This window comes from Rhineura floridana, chromosome 6 (assembly GCF_030035675.1).
Source record: "Rhineura floridana isolate rRhiFlo1 chromosome 6, rRhiFlo1.hap2, whole genome shotgun sequence".
NCBI classification, from domain to species: Eukaryota; Metazoa; Chordata; class Lepidosauria; order Squamata; family Rhineuridae; genus Rhineura; species Rhineura floridana.
Genome location: NC_084485.1, coordinates 27,733,209 through 27,756,736, shown reverse-complemented (window position 1 = coordinate 27,756,736; position 23,528 = coordinate 27,733,209). Strand labels below are relative to the sequence as shown.

General features: G+C 41.3%; 1 protein-coding gene across 6 annotated transcripts in view; it reads right to left on the bottom strand.

The window, feature by feature from the left end:
• Nucleotides 1-23,528, bottom strand: part of NFATC2 (nuclear factor of activated T cells 2) — a 205,799-nt gene that overhangs the window by 19,277 nt on the left and 162,994 nt on the right. Inside the window, exon 10 of one of the 6 annotated variants that reach the window (XM_061631256.1) lies at nucleotides 3,099-3,187. The exons of the other annotated variants lie outside the window; for them this stretch is intronic. Coding sequence (XP_061487240.1) covers nucleotides 3,144-3,187 — 44 coding nt within the window. The 3' untranslated portion in view covers nucleotides 3,099-3,143. The remainder of the gene's footprint in view (nucleotides 1-3,098; nucleotides 3,188-23,528) is intronic. 6 annotated transcript variants of the gene reach the window in all.

Sequence of the window (23,528 nt, the reverse complement as noted above, 5' to 3'; positions counted from 1 at the left end):
TATTGCCAACATGTCACCCTGCTGCTGAAAGAATTGCACTGGCTGCTCATTAGCTACCAGGCTAAGGTTCTGGTTTGGGTATACAAAGCCCTATACAGCTTTGGACCAGGATACCTGAAAGATCATCTTATCTCTTATATACCCAGTTGATCACCACACTCTGCAGGTGAGGGCCTCCTGCAGATACCATCTTATCAGGAGGTCCATTCCGCACAACATAGAAAGCAGACCTTTACTATAGGGGCACCTCCCCTTTAATATTAGACAGGTGCCATCTCTATTATCTTGTTGGTGCCTACTGATGACCTTCCTCCTTCAACAAGCGTTTTAAGTAGAGATCCTATCCCAGTCTGCGTCTGTGTTGGAATTGCTTTTTAAGATGTTTTTAAAGCTTTATTTTTTTTAAAAAAAACACCATGTTTTTAAAGATGTTTTGTTTTAATATATTTCAAAGTCTGTTTTATGGTGTTTTGGAGTGTTTTTAATATTCTTGTTTGCCACCCTGGGCTCCTTCTCAGAGGAAGAGTGGGATATAAATTTAACAAATAAATAAATAAATAAATTTTATGCATACGTTACCCTAACATATGCATTTTGAACACATGACTTGGCTGGACAACTGCATTGCAAAATTGGGAGAAGGGTGAATTTCAAAGGATGGCTGTGTTTCAGTTTGCATATTGTTTTGGAAGGTGTGATTTAGGTAGGTTCACCTTTCAGTGGGAAAAACAGAAGGGAGTAGAAAAAGAGGAAGGCCAAACAAGAGATGGATTGATTCCATAAAGGAAGCCACAGACCTGAACTTACAAGATCTGAACAGGGTGGCTCACGACAGATGCTCTTGGAGGTCGCTGATTCATAGGGTCGCCATAAGTCGCAGTCGACTTGGAGGCACATAACAACAACAAACCTTTCAGTGCAAACACGAGTCAAATTTCTCTCCCATCCCTAGCTACAGCTCCATCCATTTCAGCACCTTTCCAATGGAATCGTAAATGTGGCTTGCATTGCAATTACTGAGCATATTCTGAAGCCATTGTGGCCTCTTCGGCATATATTGAAAACTGCATGGGTTCATTAATATCTCACCAACCTAGTTATGTGAATTTTGTCTACAGACAGCATGACAAAATTTAAATCTGTAGATTAATTTGTCCCCTTCCCAGTTAATAATCTGTGCTAGACTGAACATAAAATGTAAGAGACCTATTGAATCAGACCTAGGGATGGGTGAGTAATTCGATTCAGTTCATATTTAAAGCCAAATTCCTCAAATTCACACAGCTATCCTTCAAAAATCGCACTTATCCAAATTTTGCGATGCAGTTCTCCAACCTACCAGTTTTTATAAAATGCATATATTAAGTGGAAATGTGTATAAAATGCATATATTGGTGAAAATAACATACAAAAATGCATTATAATACGATAAATTGCTTGCAAAAATGTTGTACATTAGTCAACACTGCCTATTTATTAGGAGATATTTGCACTATACCGCTGAAGAATTTTCATGAGGCCTTTTTTTAGAAAAAGTTCACAATTCCTGCAGAAATGTGGAAAACTAAATTTATGAATAGAAAAATCAGAAACTGAGAGAACTGAAGTTGACAGATCATTCCATCACTATCAAGGATCCTCCAATTAATCATCCTGTTTCTCACAATGACAACCAGATGTCTCTAGGAAACCCAAAAGCTTTGTGTGAAGGCAATAGGCCTTTCCTTCTTGTTCCCCACATCCCACCAGAAACTGGTATTAATTAATGAAAGGCAGACTACTATAAAGGTCATACAGACATGTTGTCTTCCCTGTACTAAATGTACAGATATGTAACAATGGCTTAAAGATGTTTCTCAAACTGGAGCCATCTCTGAAAATCATCACTCTCACCCTTTCCCATTTCTCCTTCCCACAACAATTTATTTCCCTTTTGCTGGTGCTAACCATGATACCATATTTCATGCATGCTAAAGCAACCATGGTTAATCCAAACCATAGTTTCATTATAAGCCAGAGATTGAGAGTTAAAGCACATGTGATGGCAGCAGCTAGGCAATTAATTCATGGTCTCATCTAGTTCATGCATCTAGCGTGGATGGGGTTTCTAATTTTTATATCACAAATAGGTTTGCAGGTGAGGGAAGCTGAACCTTTCTCTCTCCCTCACCTTACCTTCAGTGCTTGAATTATTGGAGGCCCAGAGGAGGTCCTCTCTTTTATTACAGCCCTCTTTGTTGTTGTTATGAAAAGGTTACTGAGAGCATCATTTGGTTAAATTTAGGGTGAATCAGGGGTATGGCTTGTGGATTTCATTAAGGGTCTGATTACACCCCCCATTCAAGCACTGTTTACCTCCCTGCCTTGGGCAGTCACTTTTCTCCCCACCTGAAGCAATGACAGCATGGCTCCAAAACTGCCCCAAGTCCCTGGGATGTTACCACAGTAGCTGCAGTGGTTGTGTCAGAAAGGTGTGTGAACCAGGAGTAATACTGACTAACATGGGCTGATTTATTTGTGCTACACTGGCAGCAACAACAAAACAGTTGGATTAATGTATCCGCAGCTGGATCAAGCCCCTAGTTCTTGGCAAAAGAATATGAAGTGAATCTGCTTTATAGACTAACATTCTCCTTGCTGAACTATGCTGCAGATAAGAAACCCTGCACATTTCCCACTGAAATCAACAGGACTTTTGTACACAAAATGAGTTCAGCCTGTGAATTAAAGAGCCAAATGCAGACAAAAGGCCCAATAGGAAAGTGATGCAGGAGGTGAAGTGGAGTGGCCAGGGGAGCAAGAAATACGTTCATTTTTGGAACAGGCAAATGTGTTTGAAATACCAGGCAAATTCTAGATCCTAATAATTTAAAAACAAGGACAGCTAGTGTTGGTAAATGCCAATGATTTTAAAACACAGCATGCGAGACGTCACCCTCCACCCCTCATCTCCCTACCCACCAAATATTAGATACGTCTATAATTAACCTTTCAAACTGTACAAAAAACAAAATGACATTGACAGAAGAAAACCAACTAAATCAAAGAAAGGTTAAGAATATCTGCAGCTAGACAAAAGTCAGGAAAATATCAATTACCTTGGACTTTGATTGCTTGGATCAAAAAAGCACAGTCATTCTGTCTCATATAATGTTTTGTATCCAGCTAAGGTGTGTGTCTATCAGCTCTGAAAAAGATTTGCAAAACCATTTTTGAGAAAGAAATGTAACCTTTGACCCTGTTGAAAGGTCAAATGTTACAATGGTTGCTTTCTATTGCACATCAAATGCTAAAACATGAATTACTTCCCTATACACTCCTAGACTAATCAACCAGCATTCACACAAACTGTTTCACTTGCAACAACAGGGGGTATGTCTGAAGTCACTTTTTTGAGTTTCCATGTTCTAGGTACTCGGTGTAACCAGGATGCAAATTCCATGAGAAGATACCAGCTCAGTATTAATAGTACTCATACATAGGTATATTGTTTATGTTCCAGATAATATTGCAATGTACTTTTCCCAGTCAGTTTGTGGAAATAGTTCATGATTATATAATTTTATCTGGCTTATGTTACTGGGCAACATTCAACTATGTTCTATGTGAATAAGGTCTAACAAAGCATGATCTGCAAACTAGGGATAGGATCCATTGGCCAGTGCCACTTTGGAAGCATTCTGTTGACCTAACAGGCGGTACTGATTCGAGTTCATTCTTTGTCCGCTACTATTTGCTTTTACTGGTCCGATTTTTTTCACCCCAAAAATATTGATATCAATATTTTGAAAGGAAATATTAATAAATGAAAGAAAGCGGCTTCAACACTTCCTCCTCCTCTTCTGTGACTGAGGCTTGTCAGTTTCATGTTAGTAAGCAGAGACCGGCTGTTTTCCTTGTGGAAAAGAAAGGAGGAAAGCAGTTTTCAGTGCCCCCTAACTTCTCTTTGACAACCCTAGAATCCTGAATGTGGGCAAGACTCTAGGTTTGCCTTTTAATCATTTAATAGGTTAACGTTACAGTGATTATAAGGAAAGGCTAGAAATTCTCACACTCTCTCGACTTGGTTGCTTTCTTTCTTTTTATAGGCTTGGCTTGCTATTCAAGTGGGGGGGGGGAGAGAGAGAGACCTGTACTGCTGTGCATAAAATCAATGAAAGAATAATATATTTGAGGGGAAAACAAGTCATTTTTACAAAACCCACACTGCCTAGAAGACTAGCACCTTAGTTTAAGAGCTAGATGTTAGGCACACAGGGTGGCATCCAACTAAAGACTAAGAATAGACCCCCTCCCCCAAAACCAATGGACTTAAGTTAGACATGACTAATTTAAGTACATTGATTTCAATTAGTTTCATCACTGGCCTCTGTATTTGCTCTGATCTAGAATGACATTCATTGTGCAACTTGTCCAGAATGCCTTTTCCTCAACGGTGAGCAACTGCAGCTTGTCCTCAATAGATAATGTTAAGGATTAGGGCTTCCTTCTAGGGAAAATGACAAGATTTCACATAGGCCCATACTCTCACACCCCTCTCATTTAAAAATTAAGCATTTCTCTTAAATCCAGTGACAACATTCTGTGCACACAGAATGTTTTGAAATTATATAGGAAGCTTATAGGCAGTCCTCTACTGGCACTAAACTACCATCAAGCCCTATATCAGGTGGGATAGAGAGGAGTGTGTGAAGAAACTAGGCCTTCTAAATGAAGGTAAAATTTACATTAGTTGCTCTGCCCACTTTTGCCTCTGACCCCATCTACCACTGGCAGGTGGTCCCTGGAAAGTTGCAAAGAAGGAAATGTGGCCCTTGGGCTGAGCAGGGCTAAAATGATATTCTGCATCCAAATGTACTCTCTCACTTCCACCCACTGTACACAACGATGCTCCTTCATGATTACGTGGCACAAATTTTAAAAAAACAGGGAGAAAGAACAGAATTTATTGCTCAGGACATTCAGTCCTATGTTTTTATAATCTTAGAAAGGAAGGAAAGGGGGAAAAGAGAAAGAACTGTAGAAAAATTCTGAAATGTACAAGTCTTTACAAAAGTTCCCATCACATGGCCTCAATACTGTATTGTTTCACTTTTCCAGTCAGACCTCATTAAAGTTCCATTCCACTTATAACAACATTTGCTTTGACACTAAATGGAAATGACTTATTAGTATAATAATACATTGCCATCCACAAAAGCTCTTGGCTACTGCACCAGAATTTTCTTTGGTTCTTCCCTTCCCAGACATAATAACATAAGAACATAAGAAGAGCCTGCTGGATCAGGCCAGTGGCCCATCTAGTCCAGCATCCTGTTCTCACAGTGGCCAACCAGGTGCCTGGGGGAAGCCTGCAAGCAGGACCCGAGTGCAAGAACACTCTCCCCTCCTGAGGCTTCCGGCAACTGGTCTTCAGAAGCATGCTGCCTCTGACTAGGGTGGCAGAGCACAGCCATCACGACTAGTAGCCATTGATAGCCCTGTCCTCCATGAATTTGTCTAATCTTCTTTTAAAGCCATCCAAGCTGGTGGCCATTACTGCGTCTTGTGGGAGCAAATTCCATAGTTTAACTATGCGCTGAGTAAAGAAGTACTTCCTTGTGTCTGTCCTGAATCTTCCAACATTCAGCTTCTGTGAATGTCCACGAGTTCTAGTATTATGAGAGAGGGAGAAGAACTTTTCTCTATCCACTTTCTCAATGCCATGCATAATTTTATACACTTCTATCATGTCTCCTCTGACCCGCCTTTTCTCTAAACTAAAAAGCCCCAAATGCTGCAACCTTTCCTCGTAAGGGAGTCGCTCCATCCCCTTGATCATTCTGGTTGCCCTCTTCTGAACCTTTTCCAACTCTATAATATCCTTTTTGAGATGAGGCGACCAGAACTGTACACAGTATTCCAAATGCAGCCGCACCATAGATTTATACAACGGCATTATGATATCAGCTGTTTTATTTTCAATACCTTTCCTAATTATCGCTAGCATGGAATTTGCCTTTTTCACAGCTGCCGCACACTGGGTCGACATTTTCATCGTGCTGTCCACTACAACCCCGAGGTCCCTCTCCTGGTCGGTCACCGCCAGTTCAAACCCCATGAGCATATATGTGAAATTAAGATTTTTTGCTCCAATACGCATAATTTTACACTTCTTTATATTGAATTGCATTTGCCATTTTTCCGCCCATTCACTCAGTTTGGAGAGGTCTTTTTGGAGCTCTTCGCAATCCCTTTTTGTTTTAACAACCCTGAACAATTTAGTGTCGTCAGCAAACTTGGCCACTTCACTGCTCACTCCTAATTCTAGGTCATTAATGAACAAGTTGAAAAGTACAGGTCCCAATACCGATCCTTGAGGGACTCCACTTTCTACAGCCCTCCATTGGGAGAACTGTCCGTTGATTCCTACTCTCTGCTTTCTGCTTCTTAACCAATTCCTTATCCACAAGAGGACCTCTCCTCTTATTCCATGACTGCTAAGCTTCCTCAGAAGTCTTTGGTGAGGTACCTTGTCAAACGCTTTTTGAAAGTCTAAGTACACTATGTCCACTGGATCACCTCTATCTATATGCTTGTTGACACTCTCAAAGAATTCTAATAGGTTACTGAGACAGGACTTTCCCTTGCAGAAGCCATGCTGGCTCTGCTTCAGCAAGGCTTGTTCTTCTATGTGCTTAGTTAATCTAGCTTTAATAAGACTTTCTACCAGTTTTCCAGGGACAGAAGTTAAGCTAACTGGCCTGTAATTTCCAGGATCTCCTCTGGATCCCTTTTTGAAGATTGGCGTTACATTTGCCACTTTTCAGTCCTCAGGCACGGAGGAGGACCAGAGGGACAAGTTACATATTTTAGTTAGCAGATCAGCAATTTCATATTTCAGTTCTTTGAGAACTCTCGGGTGGATGCCATCCGGGCCCGGTGATTTGTCAGTTTTTATATCGTCCATTAAGCCTAGAACTTCCTCTCTCGTTACCACTATTTGTCTCAGTTCCTCAGAATCCCTTCCTGCAAATGTTAGTTCAGGTTCAGGGATCTGCCCTATATCTTCCACTGTGAAGACAGATGCAAAGAATTCATTTAGCTTCTCTGCAATCTCCTTATCGTTCTTTAGTACACCTTTGACTCCCTTATCATCCAAGGGTCCAATTGTCTCCCTAGATGGTCTCCTGCTTTGAATGTATTTATAGAATTTTTTGTTGTTGGTTTTTATGTTCTTAGCAATGTGCTCCTCAAATTCTTTTTTAGCATCCCTTATTGTCTTCTTGCATTTCTTTTGCCAGAGTTTGTGTTCTTTTTTATTTTCTTCATTCGGACAAGACTTCCATTTTCTGAAGGAAGACTTTTTGCCTCTAAGAGCTTCCTTGACTTTGCTCGTTAACCATGCTGGCATCTTCTTGGCCCTGGCGGTACCTTTTCTGATCTGCGGTATGCACTCCAGTTGAGCTTCTAATATAGTGTTTTTAAACAACTTCCAAGCATTTTCGAGTGATGTGACCCTCTGGACTTTGTTTTTCAGCTTTCTTTTTACCAATCCCCTCATTTTTGTGAAGTTTCCTCTTTTGAAGTCAAATGTGACCGTGTTGGATTTTCTTGGCAATTGGCCAGTTACATGTATGTTTAATTTAATAGCACTGTGGTCACTGCTCCCAATCGGTTCAACAACACTTACATCTCGCACCAGGTCCCGGTCCCCACTGAGGATTAAGTCCAGGGTTGCCGTCCCTCTGGTCGGTTCCATGACCAACTGGTCTAGGGAATAGTCATTTAGAATATCTAGAAACTTTGCTTCTTTGTCATGACTGGAACACATATGCGGCCAGTCTATGTCCGGGTAGTTGAAATCACCCATTACTACCACATTTCCTAGTTTGGATGCTTCCTCAATTTCATATCTCATATCAAGGTCTCCCTGAGCATTTTGATCAGGGGGACGATAGATCGTTCCCAGTATTAAGTCCCTCCTGGGGCATGGTATCACCACCTACAACAATTCTGTGGAGGAGTCCGCCTCTTTTGGGGTTTCCAGCTTGCTGGATTCAATGCCTTCTTTCACGTATAGAGCGACTCCGCCACCAATACGTCCTTCCCTGTCCTTCCGATATAGTTTATATCCAGGGATAACCGTATCCCACTGGTTTTCTCCATTCCACCAGGTCTCCGTTATGCTCACTATATCAATGCTCTCCTCTAAGACCAAGCACTCCAGTTCTCCCATCTTGGTTCGGAGGCTCCTAGCATTAGCGTACAGGCACTTGTAAGCAGTGTCTCTCTTCAAGTGTCTTTGGCACTTGTGGTTTGGCCTGTAGTAATTTTGCTCTTCTGAATCTTATCCTGTGCCCCTGCTCTCGCAATGCCTACTTCTAGGCCTACCCCTTTTAAAATTTCATCATTTCTTTGGTTTTTATCCCAGGGGGGAGGTTTATTCTGAACCGGACCTTCCTCAGCTCCTGTCGGGTTTCCCCCCTCAGTCAGTTTAAAAGCTGCTCTGCTACCTTTTTAATTTTAAGTGCCAGCAGTCTGGTTCCATTCTGGTTCAAGTGGAGCCCGTCCCTTTTGTACAGGCCCGGCTTGTCCCAAAATGTTCCCCAGTGCCTAACAAATCCAAACCCTTCTACCCGACACCATCGTCTCATCCACGCATTGAGACTGCAAAGCTGGGCCTGTCTGGCTGGTCCTGCGCGTGGAACCGGTAGCATTTCAGAGAAAGCCACCTTGGAGGTCCTGGCTTTCAGCATCCTACCTAGCAACCTAAATTTTGCTTCCAGGACCTCATGGCTGCATTTCCCCATGTCGTTGGTGCCAACGTGCACCACGACCACTGACTCCTCCCCAGCACTGTCTACCAAACTATATAAACAACGGGTGATATCCGCAACCTTCGCACCAGGCAGGCAAAACACCTTGCGGTCTACACGCCCATCATACACCCCACTGTCTATGTTCCTAATGATCGAATCACCCACTACAAGGATCCCTCCACCCCCTGGAGAGATATCCTCGGCACGAGAGGATAGCTGCTCATCCCCCAAGGAATGGGTCCCTTCTAAGGGATCGTTTCCCTCTTACTCAGCTGGATGCTCTCCTTCCCCGAGACCATCGTTCTCCATGATAGCAGGAGAGCTATCATCGTTGGAGTGGGACACAGCTATAACGTCCTTGAAGGCCTCCTCCACACACCTCTCTGCCTCTCTCAGCTTTTCCAGGTCCGCCACCTTGGCCTCAAGGAAATGAAGTCGTTCCCGGAGAGCCAGGAGCTCATTGCACCGAGAGCACACCCACGACTTCTGTCCAACAGGCAGATAGTCGTACATGCTGCAGGCGGTGCAAAACACTGGAAAGCCTCCACACCCCTGCTGGCTTCTTACCTGCATAGTTTTGTTTAAGGTTTATTACGTCAATGGGTTGGAGAGTGCGGTTTAGTTGAGGTTAGGGAACAGACGGGCAGAGTGGGGAGCCCTGGCCTCCTCGCCCTGCTGCCGAACTCGCTCTGCTGCTTAACTCGCCTTGACGCTTCGTCAACTGGGGCCTTGACGCTTCGTCAGCTGGGGCTCCCTCTAGCTTCTTTCTGTCCATAAACGCAACAGGAGCTTTTAAACAGGGCTGCCTGGTCATTGCCTGGAAATGATACCTGTCATTTTTTCAAAAAAGGTTCACAGCTACCCATTAGTCCTTTTAGTTTAAGACCTTTTAAAAAGGCAGGCAGGGACCATCTCCAAGCAAAATGCCTGTAAATCAGAAGTGGGGAACCTCAAGCCTGGGGGCCACATGTGGCCCTCTAGGCCTCTCCCTTTGGCCCTTGGGATTCTCTCCAAAACCCTCCTCACCCAAACCCTCTCTTCCCAGGCAACACCCCTCACTGGCTCTGCTTTGCACCCTCCCCAAATGTTTTCGTCTGACTGGAATGTGCCCTTGAACTCTGATAACACCTCCTTGATGCCTGAATGGAGGATAGAGAGAGGTGGGTGAGTGTGTATGTGTAGGAACTAGCCTAATGTAAACAGGTAACTTTTGCATTTGTTGCTCTATCCACTTGTGCCTCTGGCCCCACCCACCATTGGTATGTGGCCCAGATGGGTATGTGGCCCTCAGTCTGAAAAAGTACTTCACCTCTGCTCTAAATTATCAGTGCTGGGGGACAACAGAGGGAGTGGGCTGTTACACTTGTGTCTTGCTGGTGGGTTCCCCACATGTGTCTGAGAAGACCCTGGACTAAACAGGGCACTTCTTATGTTCCTAAATACTGTCAGTTTCAATTTATTGTAAGCCACCCGGATACCTTTGTGAAATTGGGTGGAATGTAAATTGGTTAATAAATAATTGTTGGTTTTGTTCAATGCTATCATTTATTTATTATAAATGTATTGCTAAACTTTTAAAGGCAGTACAGAACAATTATTAAAATGACAGGCTACTCAAGAAAAGTTTATACAATTGCATAGGCCTGTCAGAGTAAAAAAGTCTTCAACAGATGCCTGAAAAGTAAAAAAACAAGGATGCGTGCTGGATCTCCGCTGGAAGAATGTTCCACAGGATGGGACCAGCAACCCTAAATGGCCAACGTTTGGTTCAGGCCAGTCAACACAGCACCCTAGAATCTTATGAAGAAGAACAATATAGAAATTCTTACACAAGTAAATAAAAACATTACTTTTAAATCACTTACTATCTTTACAGGTGGTAGTGAGGGGGGTGTCATTTATCTTCTAGTTATGCTCCTGAAATTGGTCATGTTTTTCTTTCAATGAAACTTAACTAAACATTATAGAAAGGAAGAGGACTTGCATTGGACTGCCCACTGCATTGGACTGCCATTTCTCACGGCATTTCTGTGCCCATTGTAACATGTAGTTCTTCCCTTAAAAAGTAAAAAATAAATAAACCTGCATCCATCTATGCTACTGACAGACTGAATATAGTTTCTAAATATTAATCTGTACTTACTGTGTTGTGCAAGTCCATCTCCTGCTTAGCTTACATGACAAACTGAGTTTCCTGCTGTGCTTTTCTAAAGCAAAAAGGGCATATAAAAATATTTTAACAAAAAAAAAACACCTGATCTTTGCCTTAGGAATCTAGGATGCTGCCATATAGCTATTAATCTAGCCCACTATTGTCTACTCTGACTGGCAGCAGCTCTCTAGGGTCTCAGGCCACATCACATCACTTGGTCACATCACCTGCTTTCTAATCCTTTCCATGGAGATGCCAGGGATTCAGTTAGGGGCCTTCAAGGGCTCTACCACTGAGTTACAGTCCCTTCCCCAAAGTTCCTATGCAACTGGAATGGAAGCAGAGACAGACATGCTCACAGCAAAATGTCTTCTCATCCACACAGTGAATTGCTGGGCTCTTTTTCTGATCTGCAATGCTCTACTTTAATTTGCTATGCAAATGGCAAAAGCCCTGTCAATGATTAATGTCACACCTGAGCCTGTAAAGTGATTATCTGAAAAGTCATTACATTGTTGATGGCCAGAGGACTTTCACACAGTTAATCAGTTAAGGAAGGTACTGTGTGCATGCAGACTGCTTAATTCTTAGAGACTAGGTTACAGGGATAATACTGTAAATGCAGATTATAAGACTAAACTGCAAATAGTGAGCAGGGACAAGCACTATGCAAAAAAAACCCTAGTTACCACCCAATCTTGTGCATGTTTACTCAGAAGTAAGCCCCAATGGGTGCAATAGGACTTACCCCTTCATAATTGTGCATTGGATTACAGTTTTGGAATCAGAGGGTTAAAAGGAGCATGAAGATCATGTAGTCTAAAGGCACCAATTGACAACCTCTCTTCATTTTAACAAATTACATCCATATTATAGCACATCATAAGCAGAACAGCAGCCCTGACTAAGGGTTGGTTCACATACTTAGACAGCCAACAGTCCTCCAAGGCATACCATCTAATATTCACAGACAAAAATAGGGGCATGCCTCTATCACCCCAATTCTCGTACAAAGGACCGCTGTCTAAGCCTCCCCACGCCTGCCACTCATGACACATTGTGGAAGGCTTTTTGTTTTATTCATTTATTCTTCGGATGTTTGTCTTCCACCTGTTTAAGTATGTTTGTCCTGGTTAAAGATACATTAGAAAAAACAATTATCTTATAATGCTCTCCACTCTGAGATTTAACTTTAGAGACCCTTTGGAGAAAATTGAATCCTGAATAATGACTATTCTAGTAATTAACATTATTAACAAGGAATACCCCCCAAAGGCAAAAAATGTGGATAAAATAGGGAGGGTGATTACCAGAGACAGGAGCCAGCAAATAGGAATCCCCCCTGCCTGAAATAGAGAACATGTGAGTGGCTGCCCACCACTGAACACTTAACATGGGACATGAATGCTTTATGTGGAGGTTTGTAAACATGAAGACCTATTTCATACCAAAGAAGAGAAGATTGTGCAAACTGGGCTTTCATTATGCCTATGTTGTGAAGGTTGCACACCCACTTCTCCATCAAGGAAATCAGAGAGTTGGAGGGGTACAGTCTAATGCCCTGCCCAATGCTGGAGAAGAGGATGGACTGGGTGACTAAGCATATGAGTTGGACCCACCATGACATAATTAAATGACCTGGTTTGCATGTAATGCCAAGCCAAACCATGACTTAGCACAAGTCCATGAGTGGCAAGCTCTCCTGGAGAGGAGATTGCAGTTGCTTTGCTTCTCCTCAGGTCCTGCTGCCCCACGGTGAGATAAGCCATAGTTCGGCTTAGTGTGTTGTCAGAACTGAGGCTTGTCGTTTGCCTCCCTCCAAATTCAGATTTGGACAACATGCTAACTCAAACCATGTCTTAGGTCATAGCAGCACAGTAGGAGCAGAGAAGGAGCAAAGTAGCCACAATCCTCTCTCTGGGAGCCTTCACACTCATGTGTTTGTGCTTTGCCATGGTTCCGTTTAGTGTTATGTGCAAATTAGACTAAAAGAAGTTTAGTAAAGCAATAGAAAAGATTCAAAACTCAAGCCAGTGAGTGAAACCATATAGCACAGGGAAAGTCATTCATTTTTCTTTTGTTTTGGGTGAACTACATAAAACTGGAGCAGATTTAAGAAAAGTTTTGGAATATCCTGCTTTTGTATTTTTTCAGCCACATACATTTTTTCTAATGGTAGCACTGGTAGGGTCTAGATGGTCCTTTGGGGACCATTTAGGTTTTCCCAGAACTCTTTTCTATTCATGGATATGCCTTTTCCTGAAGCACAGAAGAATTTTGTGCCACTCAAAAGGTTACCACCTTATAACAGGTAGAATCTGAATCATTATAGGTTCATCCTCTTTAGGACCAGAATCTTGAGCATTCTAGCATGTAGCTTTAAATAATAAAGTCTTTCTAATATAAGATTTTGCAAATGTTCTGATATAAAACTTTCAATTTGCAAATGCTTGTTGCCAGATGGTTTGGGTTGATAGGTGGGTGAGGGGAGGAAGACCATGTGTATCTGAGTCAAGTATTTGGCTCTTCCAAGTTGATAACTAGTAAATTACGGAAAAGATATTAAATGTGTGGTTAATATTAGTTTACATATGACTGAAATCAAGTGAAATATTTCCAAGTTCAGTATATTCATTTACATGTTGAATATCTCAGGGAGCAGATTCAACCTTTCTAAACAGGAGAAGTTTCCCAACCTGAGGGGGGAAAAGGGTTGTATTCAAATAAGTCCTACTCAGAACAGACTTACTGTAATTAATAAACCAAAGTTTATTAATTCCTGCTGGGAGGAAGGGTGGGATATAAATCAAATAATTAAATAAATAAATAAAGTTAGTCATATCTAATAATTTCAACAGGTCTGAATAGGGCTGGCATTGAATACTACCCATAACACTCTAAGATCACCTTCTTAAAGTCCAACTAATGAAAAAGGTTCAGCTGGTGGAGCCAAGAGGAGGGCCTTTTGCATAGTGGTAGCAAGATTATGGAATGGCCTCCCCAGAGAGGTATGTTTGGCCTCCTTATTCCCTGCTTTTTAATAGGCACTAAAACCAGTGGACTTCTTTGCGTCAATATATTCAGGATTTTATTGCTTCTGCCTGCTTTATATTGTTTTAATTATGTTCTTTTATTGTACTTAAATTAATTTTACTGTTATATTGTCTTATCTTGTTTTGCTGTTAGCTGTCTTGTTCCTGCGTGTGAAGAACGGCATGTTATTAAAAATAAAAAATTACTGGGGCATATCTTCCTGATTTATTGTTTTGATGAAGAGGGTGCTCAGCTGTAAACCGTGTTGATGTTTTGAAATGAAATGAAATAGAGGTATACAAATATATTTATAAATGAGTAAATAAATAAATAAAATCATTTGGGTGGTTCAGAACACATTAATTATTATGCATTTTCTTTCTTTTTCAAAAGTTATTTCCTGTCTTACTATAGAACATTTGAGGCAGCTTTACTGTACACAGGAAATAAAGCAATAGAAACACATAAAGAAAATATCCGTTTACAGTCATCCAATATAACATACTAAAAACACTTTAAAAAGCAACAAAATCGTAGAATCAACTTAAAAGCAGTAATTCCCACAGAGGTTCCCTGAAATAAAGTTGTCTGTGCTGCCTGTCTACGGAGCCAGACAGGCCTTCTTAGAGAAGATATTTCTGATCTTGGGCACCATAGCTAAAAATGCCCTGTCCTGGGTACCCACCTGCCATTCTTCTGAAGGTGGGGGACTCAAAACAGAAGAAGAACAAAGTATTTGGGAAGACGAGCATGGAGGCAGGTAATTCTTTTATTATCGACGCAAAGTCAAACAAATAGTGCAAAAGTAAAAGCACCACTCAACGTGTTTCCATAGCATAAACTGCAGCTGCAGCAAGACTGTGAAAAAAATTAGGTGTTCTCCTATTGAAAACTATGGGCCATTTATGAGTGGGTGTCCTCAAATCAAAACAGCACCTCCTTTCGTATTTTATTTTATGTTATAAAAATGTATATATACCTATCTGTTTATGTAAAATTAATTTTTTTTAAAAAATCAGCACCTCTTCTCAACTCACTAAAGTTGGGTGGCTTCTTCATTTGTACCACACAAGCAGAGAGTGCAGAATTCAGGATCTGATTGGTCACCACTTTTCTTTGAAAATAAGAACATTTCCAGTCATTAAGATTGCCAAATATGTGTGCAATGCCTGGTAGAATCTCAGAATCCAGAGAGGTCTGCAAGCAGAATGAGTGGACAGTCAGCACCAACCATGCATAGCTTTGTGACTTTCCCCATGAACTGCAGAAGCACAATAAATTATGCACAGCAACAACTGAATCTACAGATCAGTTCACTTTGCATAATTTACACTGGTTGTAGAATTCAACTTTTGTTGACCTAGATATTTTATTTTAAAACACAGAGTATACAAAGTCCCTGCCTATGTCTCATAAACTAAGGTTTTATATCACCCCAAATGGATTTGTTTGGTTGCCAACCTTTTTCCAGCTTTGTTCTGGATGTTCCTTTTTCATTTTTTTTGGCATGAATAGGCAATCAGGGAATTTAGGGAAGGTAATTCCAAGTCTGGAAGATAGTTGACTACTGTTGGCTGCAAATAGGTGACTGGAGAGTGCATTGCACTGGGAAATACCATCACAGCCTACATCCAGCTGTTAACTGATTCCTAGTATGTATTGAATTCTGTAGCCAAATCTTTGCAGTACTGTAAGCTTCAGGGGAATGTTAGTTTGAATTTACAGCTGGTTTGCTGTTCTTTCCCATCAGAATTTGCATTTAAATCCTCCCTTTTCCTTTTCAACCAAGTAATCATCTACAGACCACCTCAGGAACAATATTCTTAAGAATGGACACATTTGCAAGCATACATGCAATAGTTGCATTTCCACTTAAGATTTTTATGTCCAGCTTTTTCCTAATTGTAACTTCAAGAGGACATCATACAAGTGTAAAGAGCATTGTGCAGAAGACAACACTTTTAACATGCATTCTAGAGCCACAGATAAAAGTTTTTCAGAGAAGTGAAAATGCCTTGAGGCATTGCTTTCCATGGTGCACTCTTCTTTTTACGTGATGTTGCCTCTGATCAGGCAAATGTTAAAGGTTTCTGAAACAATATAAAAACCTGAAAAACTGAGTCCAGAAGCAAAAGTGGGATGGGTATACATACCACAATTATTCTTCCACCTTGAACTTTTTCTTGGGGGGGGCACACCTATTAAACTACTTCAGTGTTCTCAAATGGCATCATCCATCCCAAGTCAACCTTCTTTACTAAAGAATCAAGTTTAACGAGAGCCCGTTCCTGCCTAGGCATGAATTGGTATGTCCGGCTTTAACCAATTGTGACTGTATGGCCAGCAGATAGCTCTTTCCTTAGTGAAGCCCAAGGAGAAATCCTCAACTTTACCCCAACTGAAAGAAAAGTGTTGAGGAAAAAGGTGAAACAGAGTACTGGAGAAACTACTTTTCCTTTGACATTCCCTTTTGGATGGCCTTGATCCGACAAGCTCTTCATTTTCCAACATCATTTGTCATTTAACCTCCTAACCTTTACAAAGCCATGGGTTTTTCATACCAGACACCATAAAATCAAAAGTGTACCACATGGCTTGCTATTAATCAGCACCCTTTTCACCTTCAAACCTGGAGCATTACCGTTAGTGTCACTTGCTCATATTGAAAGTGTCTTGCAGTAAGCATTTCTTCTTCTTGTCATCACAGAGTAATTCTTTGCAATATGTTGCAGACCTTGTTTATGAGAAATCAAAGGGTGTCACAGTACCATTTTCACATTCTCTTGTAATTGCAAGGTAGCCTGGGGGATTTTGACAGGGTTGGTGTGGTCTTACCACTTCTGTATCTAAAACTATGCTCTTATATACCAGGGCTAGTCTTTGATACTATTTTCAGTGCCAAAGCTCAGCTCTGGAATGCAGGTATGATACTGTGACCTAACTGAAGCCTAGCCTCAGTGAGACAGGCTACTAGCTCAGGAGAGGTAAGGTCCAAACTAGTCATTATGCAGAAACATATATATATCTGTTCTCTGACTTTTCTGGGGAAACTGGAGGACACATTGTGGCACAAAACTAATTCTCATAACACATTATTTTGAGTCACCAGATCTCCCTTATGCATTCCCGCAACTCTACCACTGACTTGCTTTGCTCTCACACTGTAAGTTACCAATGTTTGAGTGGGTATTCTTTTCATAACAGCAAAATAGTAAGTTCTAGTATTTCCACGTTGTTTTCTGAACCACCCACTATGATTTGACATGTTGCTGTGTGAGGGCAGTTTGGAAATAACCCCCAAAAGCAACAGGGCTAAGGATTATAGTTTTTCCTTCCTTCTTCCTCTCCTTTCTTCCATTTTTTTAAAATATGTCATCTGCAACCAGCTGTTGAGAGTTTGGAACTCATAAGGGCTTTGTTTGCTTCCTGTGGTTTAGAATTGGGATGGCTACTCCCATTCTTAAGCAAACCAAATACCCGCATGAAGCAAAAGTGTCCAGAACACCAACTCAGGGGCTGTTGAATTGTGCACATCACAGAACAACTGCAATCATTTGTCAAAATGATGTACACAATGCAAGTCAATGTCCAAGATTCACAAGCAGTAAAAGGCAATTACCAGACCCACACTTTGATGGAATACATGATGCCAATAACCCTATGTATACATCATTTGACTATATGATATAAATCAGTCAAGTCCATACAGTAGACCACAAGCCAAAGCTGGCCTGAAGCAACCTTCAGTGGTCTCACCACTCATCTACATAGCTTCTAGTACTTTGATCAGGGAACAAATGTTTAACAGGGGCTGTAAATTGGACTGAAAAACAACTAAACAGCCAACAACATGGCCTCATTTCTCTGACACACTTGGGCCTAAGTTGGGACATGGGCAAAGATCCCTCCTCCTTAATGCTGGGCAGCCTCTCCTCAATTATGCACCTGTCCATTCATTCTACGAAATAGGCAGAGTTCTTTAACCCCTTCTTTCATTGTTCAGCAATAGCCCTATCATAGTACTTTCCTTATGAGGCTCAATGACAAGCTCCCATGTGCCTTGCTCACATACAGACATGCCATCAGTTACTTATCTAGAGATAAATATGAGGTTTTTAACACCAGCCAATCTCCTCAAAGCCATGAGAAACAGCTGCCCTGTTCATTTGTTTGAGATGGGGCCCCAACCATGCTTTGCATGCAGAGAGACCCAGGTTCACTCCTTGGCAAGCTGTAACAGAGCACCTGAACAAGTCAGATCTGTCTCAGCAATGTTAACAAATCAGATTGCAGTGAGCAGAACTGGAACATAGAAAGCTGCCTTACATAGTCAGCCCATTGGTCCATCTAGCTCAGTATTACACTGACTGACAGTGGCTCTCCAGGATTTCAGCTGGAGTCTCTCCCAGTCCTACCTGGAGATGCCAGGGACTGAACTTGGGACTCTGTGTATGATCAGATGCTCCACAACTGAGCTATGGCCCTTCCCCTAAGAGACCTCTGGAGAGCCACTGCCAGTCAGTGTATAATACTGAGCAAGATGGACTACGAATTGGAACAGAGGACAGTATTCAGCTAAAATGTTGCGGTAGTGGAAGGGTTAGCACTAGCACAATGGGATTTTTTCCCCCCTCCTCTCCTTGTGCCTTTCCCAAATCTGCCCTGGAGTGTTGGGGAGACCCCCAGAACAGATTTAGTGAATGCCCAGGGGAAGGAAAGAGGGAGATTGCATTGCGGAAGGAGAAATCTGCTTAGTGCTATGTAGAATACAACCTACAGCCTGCCACATCAGACTGTCAGTCTAACACAGCATTGCCTACTCTAGCTGTGCTTCTCCAAGGTCTCAGACAGGAAGGAACCTTTTGGGTTGCCTGCTACAAGATTCTTTAATCTTGTGTGTGTGTGCAAGCGTGTCTGAAACTGGGATGTTCTCCTTGCACATGGGGAAGGACTGTAGCTCAGTGGTAGAGCCTTGCATGCAGGAAGTCCTAGGTTCAATCCCTGGTGTCTCCAGATAGGGCTGGGAGAGATCCCCACCTTCAACCCTGGAGTGACACTTTCAGTCAGTGTAGACAATACTAAGCTAGATGGATCAGTGATAAGGCAGCTTCCTATGTTCTGTATGGGCCTCTACAAGGCATCATTTACAGCAGCTTCATTTGTTTCCAGCCATTTCTGATGCAGCAAGCCGTGGTATGTGTGGAGAATATTAAGTTCAATTATTGTGTTTGGACATGATTGTGTTTAATTTCACAGGAAGGGATGAACAGGTGCATTATATATTGTTGCTGAAATTATGTTCATGTTTCAAGACTTGCCTTTAGCTGTTCATTTGTACTGAGTAAATAAAGCACTTTTTCTTCATTATTATTGCAATTTTCTATACTGCTATCAATGAACATTGGACTGTAGGATAGTAACTTAGTTGAAAAGTTAGGTCCCTGAACCAAGTATCTGACAATTTACATTTTCAAAATGAAGAAAAGTAAAATTAAACTTTAAAAATAATTTTAAAAGTGCAATTGCATTAAAATCCAAAATTTAAATCAAATTTAAGAATATAGGGAGGAGCTAACATTATATTCTTTTTAATTAATTACAACAGAATTTATCAGAAAAGCATTGAGCAATGCAACACCACTTTTGTACTTCAGTGCACAAAACTTGCAAATGAGATGGGCTTCCCTATTTAGGTCAATGGAAATAACTCATCTGTATCAGTGGCGGCATCATCATCATCATCATCACCACCACCACCACCACCACCATAATAATAATAATAATAATAATAATAATAATAATAATAATAATTTAGACCATTTGGTCTTTGTGGTGCCGGTTTAAAAGCATTCTCTCGACCTAACAGGCTGGCATTGATTTGAGTTTGTTGTTTGTCCACTAGGTACTGCTTTTACTGATCCTTTTTTCCTTCTCCCAAAAAATATTGATATTAATATTGATAATTTTACAGGAAATATTAATAATTTTAAAGGAATTTCAATATTTTGAAATATTTTCCTTGCCTTTGCTCATCCTTGATACCTGTTATTGCGATTCTCAGTTTGTTCTGTTGTCTAAGCGATACTCAAAAAGTTCTCCACAAACACATTCCTGCTGTGATTTTTCATAGTTGTGGTGCCACTGTTTGAAGTTGCTGTGATTAGGCAAAAAGCAGGAGTGTGTCTACTGAGCACCAAGTCATATAAACCCTATGTGGTGTCTGTCCCATGTGGGGCAGTCTGGAGGGGTCATGCAGACTAGAACTGTACACAAATGGCCTCTCATATGAACACAGGAAGCTACTTTATACCGCCAACTAAATGGTCCATCTAGCTCAGTACTGTGTAGATTGACTGGCAGTGGCTCTTCAGAGTTTGAGGCAGGAACCTTTTCCAGCCCTACCTGGAAATGTTGAGGACTGAACTTGGGGACTTCTGCATGCAAAGTAGATGCTCTACCACTGACCTTATATAAGGGCAGAGAAATTCGGAGCCCATTTCACTAAATTTCTCTAGGGGAAGAAGAAATTATCCAACAGTTTCTTACGGGTGGGGCTCACAATTAGCAGTGACAGTAGTACAGCTTCTTCCTTTTTCCCTAAGAGTTTTCTTTTTAATGCTGCTGCAAGGGGAGGCAGTAGCAACTGTTTCAGCAGCCTGACCATCATTTTGCACCCTCCACGATCCCCTGGATCTAGCATCGTACCAGGGCATAGTGGTAGTTCTGGAGGAGGGAGGATGGTGGCTGCCACACAAAAAAAGTGGACAATATTTGAAAAAAATTCTGCAACGTGGCCTTCCATGAAGGTGAGAGAAAATAAATGTCAAAAATTTTCTCAGAAAAATGCTAAAGCACTTCAGCACTTAGGAATGATAAAGCAGTTATTAGCACTTAGAAAACATATGATTAACACTGTATATTTTATAGAAATCTCAGTGGGCTCTCCCTTTTTTTTGGTTCCACCTTTTTAAGTTTTAAGTTTAAAGAGATCTGTGTTACTGGAAAGCCTACATTTTCTTCCAGTAACAGAAGATGGTCTACTAACAAGCTTTTTGATCTCTGAATGACCCCCTCCCAAAAACACATGCTAAAAAACCAAGAGGTAGTTGGTTTTAACAGTACAAAGTTATGAATGAACCGTGTGTGCAATGCTTTAAGTAAATCGGTGAAAGGGGAACTTTTTAAAAATGTATGCCATAGGCAGTTGATGAAAATGGAAACTTTATTTTTCCTTTCACCTGGAAATAAAAATATTTTTTTGAAAAGCCAACTCCTGTATTTAAAAAAAATAAAAATAAAATAGAAATCCTCTGAAAACAGAACTGGGTAATTATATATATACATGCCACACTGATTTCATGCTATTTTCCACGCTCAGAAATAGGGATTTGCAATGTGCCTCTCCAGCACAGCTTGAACTTCAGGCAAGCCTATCAGGAAGGAGGAGGAGGAGGAGGGAACTGAAATGTGTAGCCCAGTCCAAAAGATGAAAACACTACTGCTGTTTATAGAGGGAAACCCAAATCATCAGTCCAAATGAATTCCTGCACTAATCCATGCAGACTTCATGTTTTCCACCAGGTCTGGCCACTATAAAGACTATCTTTAGGAGGCAGCACACACTGTGTTTGGAAAGAAGCCCCTGTATGGGTTTGGATGGAGGGGAAAGGTCTGAGATACAGAAAGATGAATGTTTATGCCAGCTTGGCAGGACTTCACTTTGGGTACGGAAAAAGAGGAATCCTGTCTCCTGGGTTCCCCCCACAGAATTCAAGGATCTCAGTCTAGAACAAAATGATGCCAAAAACATCATCAACACAAGGCTTTCCCCAGCTCTCCAAGCCAGCCTTCACAATGGTTTCCATAGAATTTGTTTTGACATCATAACATTAAAGTTCAATCTAGCCAGGCACTACACTACTCTCAATGCAAGAAAACTAACTTCCTGAATTGTGGGATATTAGTGGCAATATGAATGGCATCTTAGGGATTGTGGCAATATGAATGGCATCTTAGGGATGAACAGTCAAGGCCCCTGGCCAGAGAACCTTAACATCTAAAATTTGACATAGGAACAGGCTACACAGAGAGAGGAAGGATGGAGGCAACAGTAGACAGAGGAAGAATGTCTTATTCAATTTAGAGGGTGGTCCATGCATCTGCAACGTTTAACAGGGAAAGCATTGTGACTTGGTGAACAAAGGAAAGGGAGAAATCAGAGTAGATAAGCATCAATGGAAGGAGAGAAAGGCTTGTAAGGAAAGGATGAGATGAGATGTGTGACATTGGATATATTAAGTTTGAGATTTGTTATTTATTTAATTATTAAATTTATATCCTAGAAGGAGCCCAGGGCAGCAAACAAAAACATTGCAAACACTCTAAAACATCTTAAAAACAATTAAAACGTGAGGACAAAACAAATTTAAAAACATATTAATGGCAATGAGCCATCTAAATGGAAATCAGACAGCAATTGGCAATATGGGTTTGGATGGAGGGGAAAGGTCTGAGATACAGAAGTAGAGTTGGGTATCGTCATAGTATAAATGAAAGTCAGTGTGCTGTAGTGCTTAGAGTGTTTGACTAGGACCTAGGAGATCCCATTCAGCCATGAATCTCACTGGGTGACCTTGTGCCAGTCACTGTCTCTTAGCCTGACCTACCTCACAAGGCTGTTGTGAGGATAAAATAGTTAGCTTGCAACAGTGCCCCTATTCATGGAGGGTAAGGCTATCAATGGCTACTAGTTATGATGGCTCTATGCTACCTCCTGGAAGCAGCATGGAGCATGTCTCGGAATATTTGCTGCAAAACAACATCAGGAACTTGCCTTCATGTCTTGCTTCTGGGCTTCCCAGAGGCATCTGGTTGACCATTGTAGGAAACAGGAAAGGTCTTTCATTTGATCAAGCAAACTGTCTTCAGGGCTTCATAGATACCCTCCCCCACAAAAAAAACCCCTTTCCCCCATTCCCTGTTCCCATGTTGACAAATACGGAAGCATTAACCTCCAAACAGGGCTACAGTCAGCCAAAGCCAGTGGTAAAGCTGCTCCTGGGCTGTAGCACTTCACACTGCAGGCTTGGGATCTTGCATGTTCAAATGTGACCTCATCCCCACCAAAGAAGAAAAACGATACATGAAAAAACAGCATGCCAGGGAGATGGCACTGTTCTCCATGACATTCTGAGACTTTATGTATAAGAAATTTTGTTTGTCAGATAGCATTCAAACACACAATTCTCTCCCTTGCAACCTGATGTGGTACAGTCCAAGACAAGCTTTACCATGTGATTGTAAACTGATCCTTGGAAACTAAGCCAATGCATGCGCATATCAGCCAGGGATGGGGGAGAATTTGATTCAGTTCGTATTTAAAGACAGACCTACTGGAGTTGCAATTTTCAAAACAATACGAGAACCAAAACAAGCCATCCTTCCAAAAGTGTACTTCAAATTTTGCAATGCAGTTTTCCAGCTAATTAATGTGTGCATAGAAATAGTGAAAATAACACCCAAACATTATATTAGGGAACATT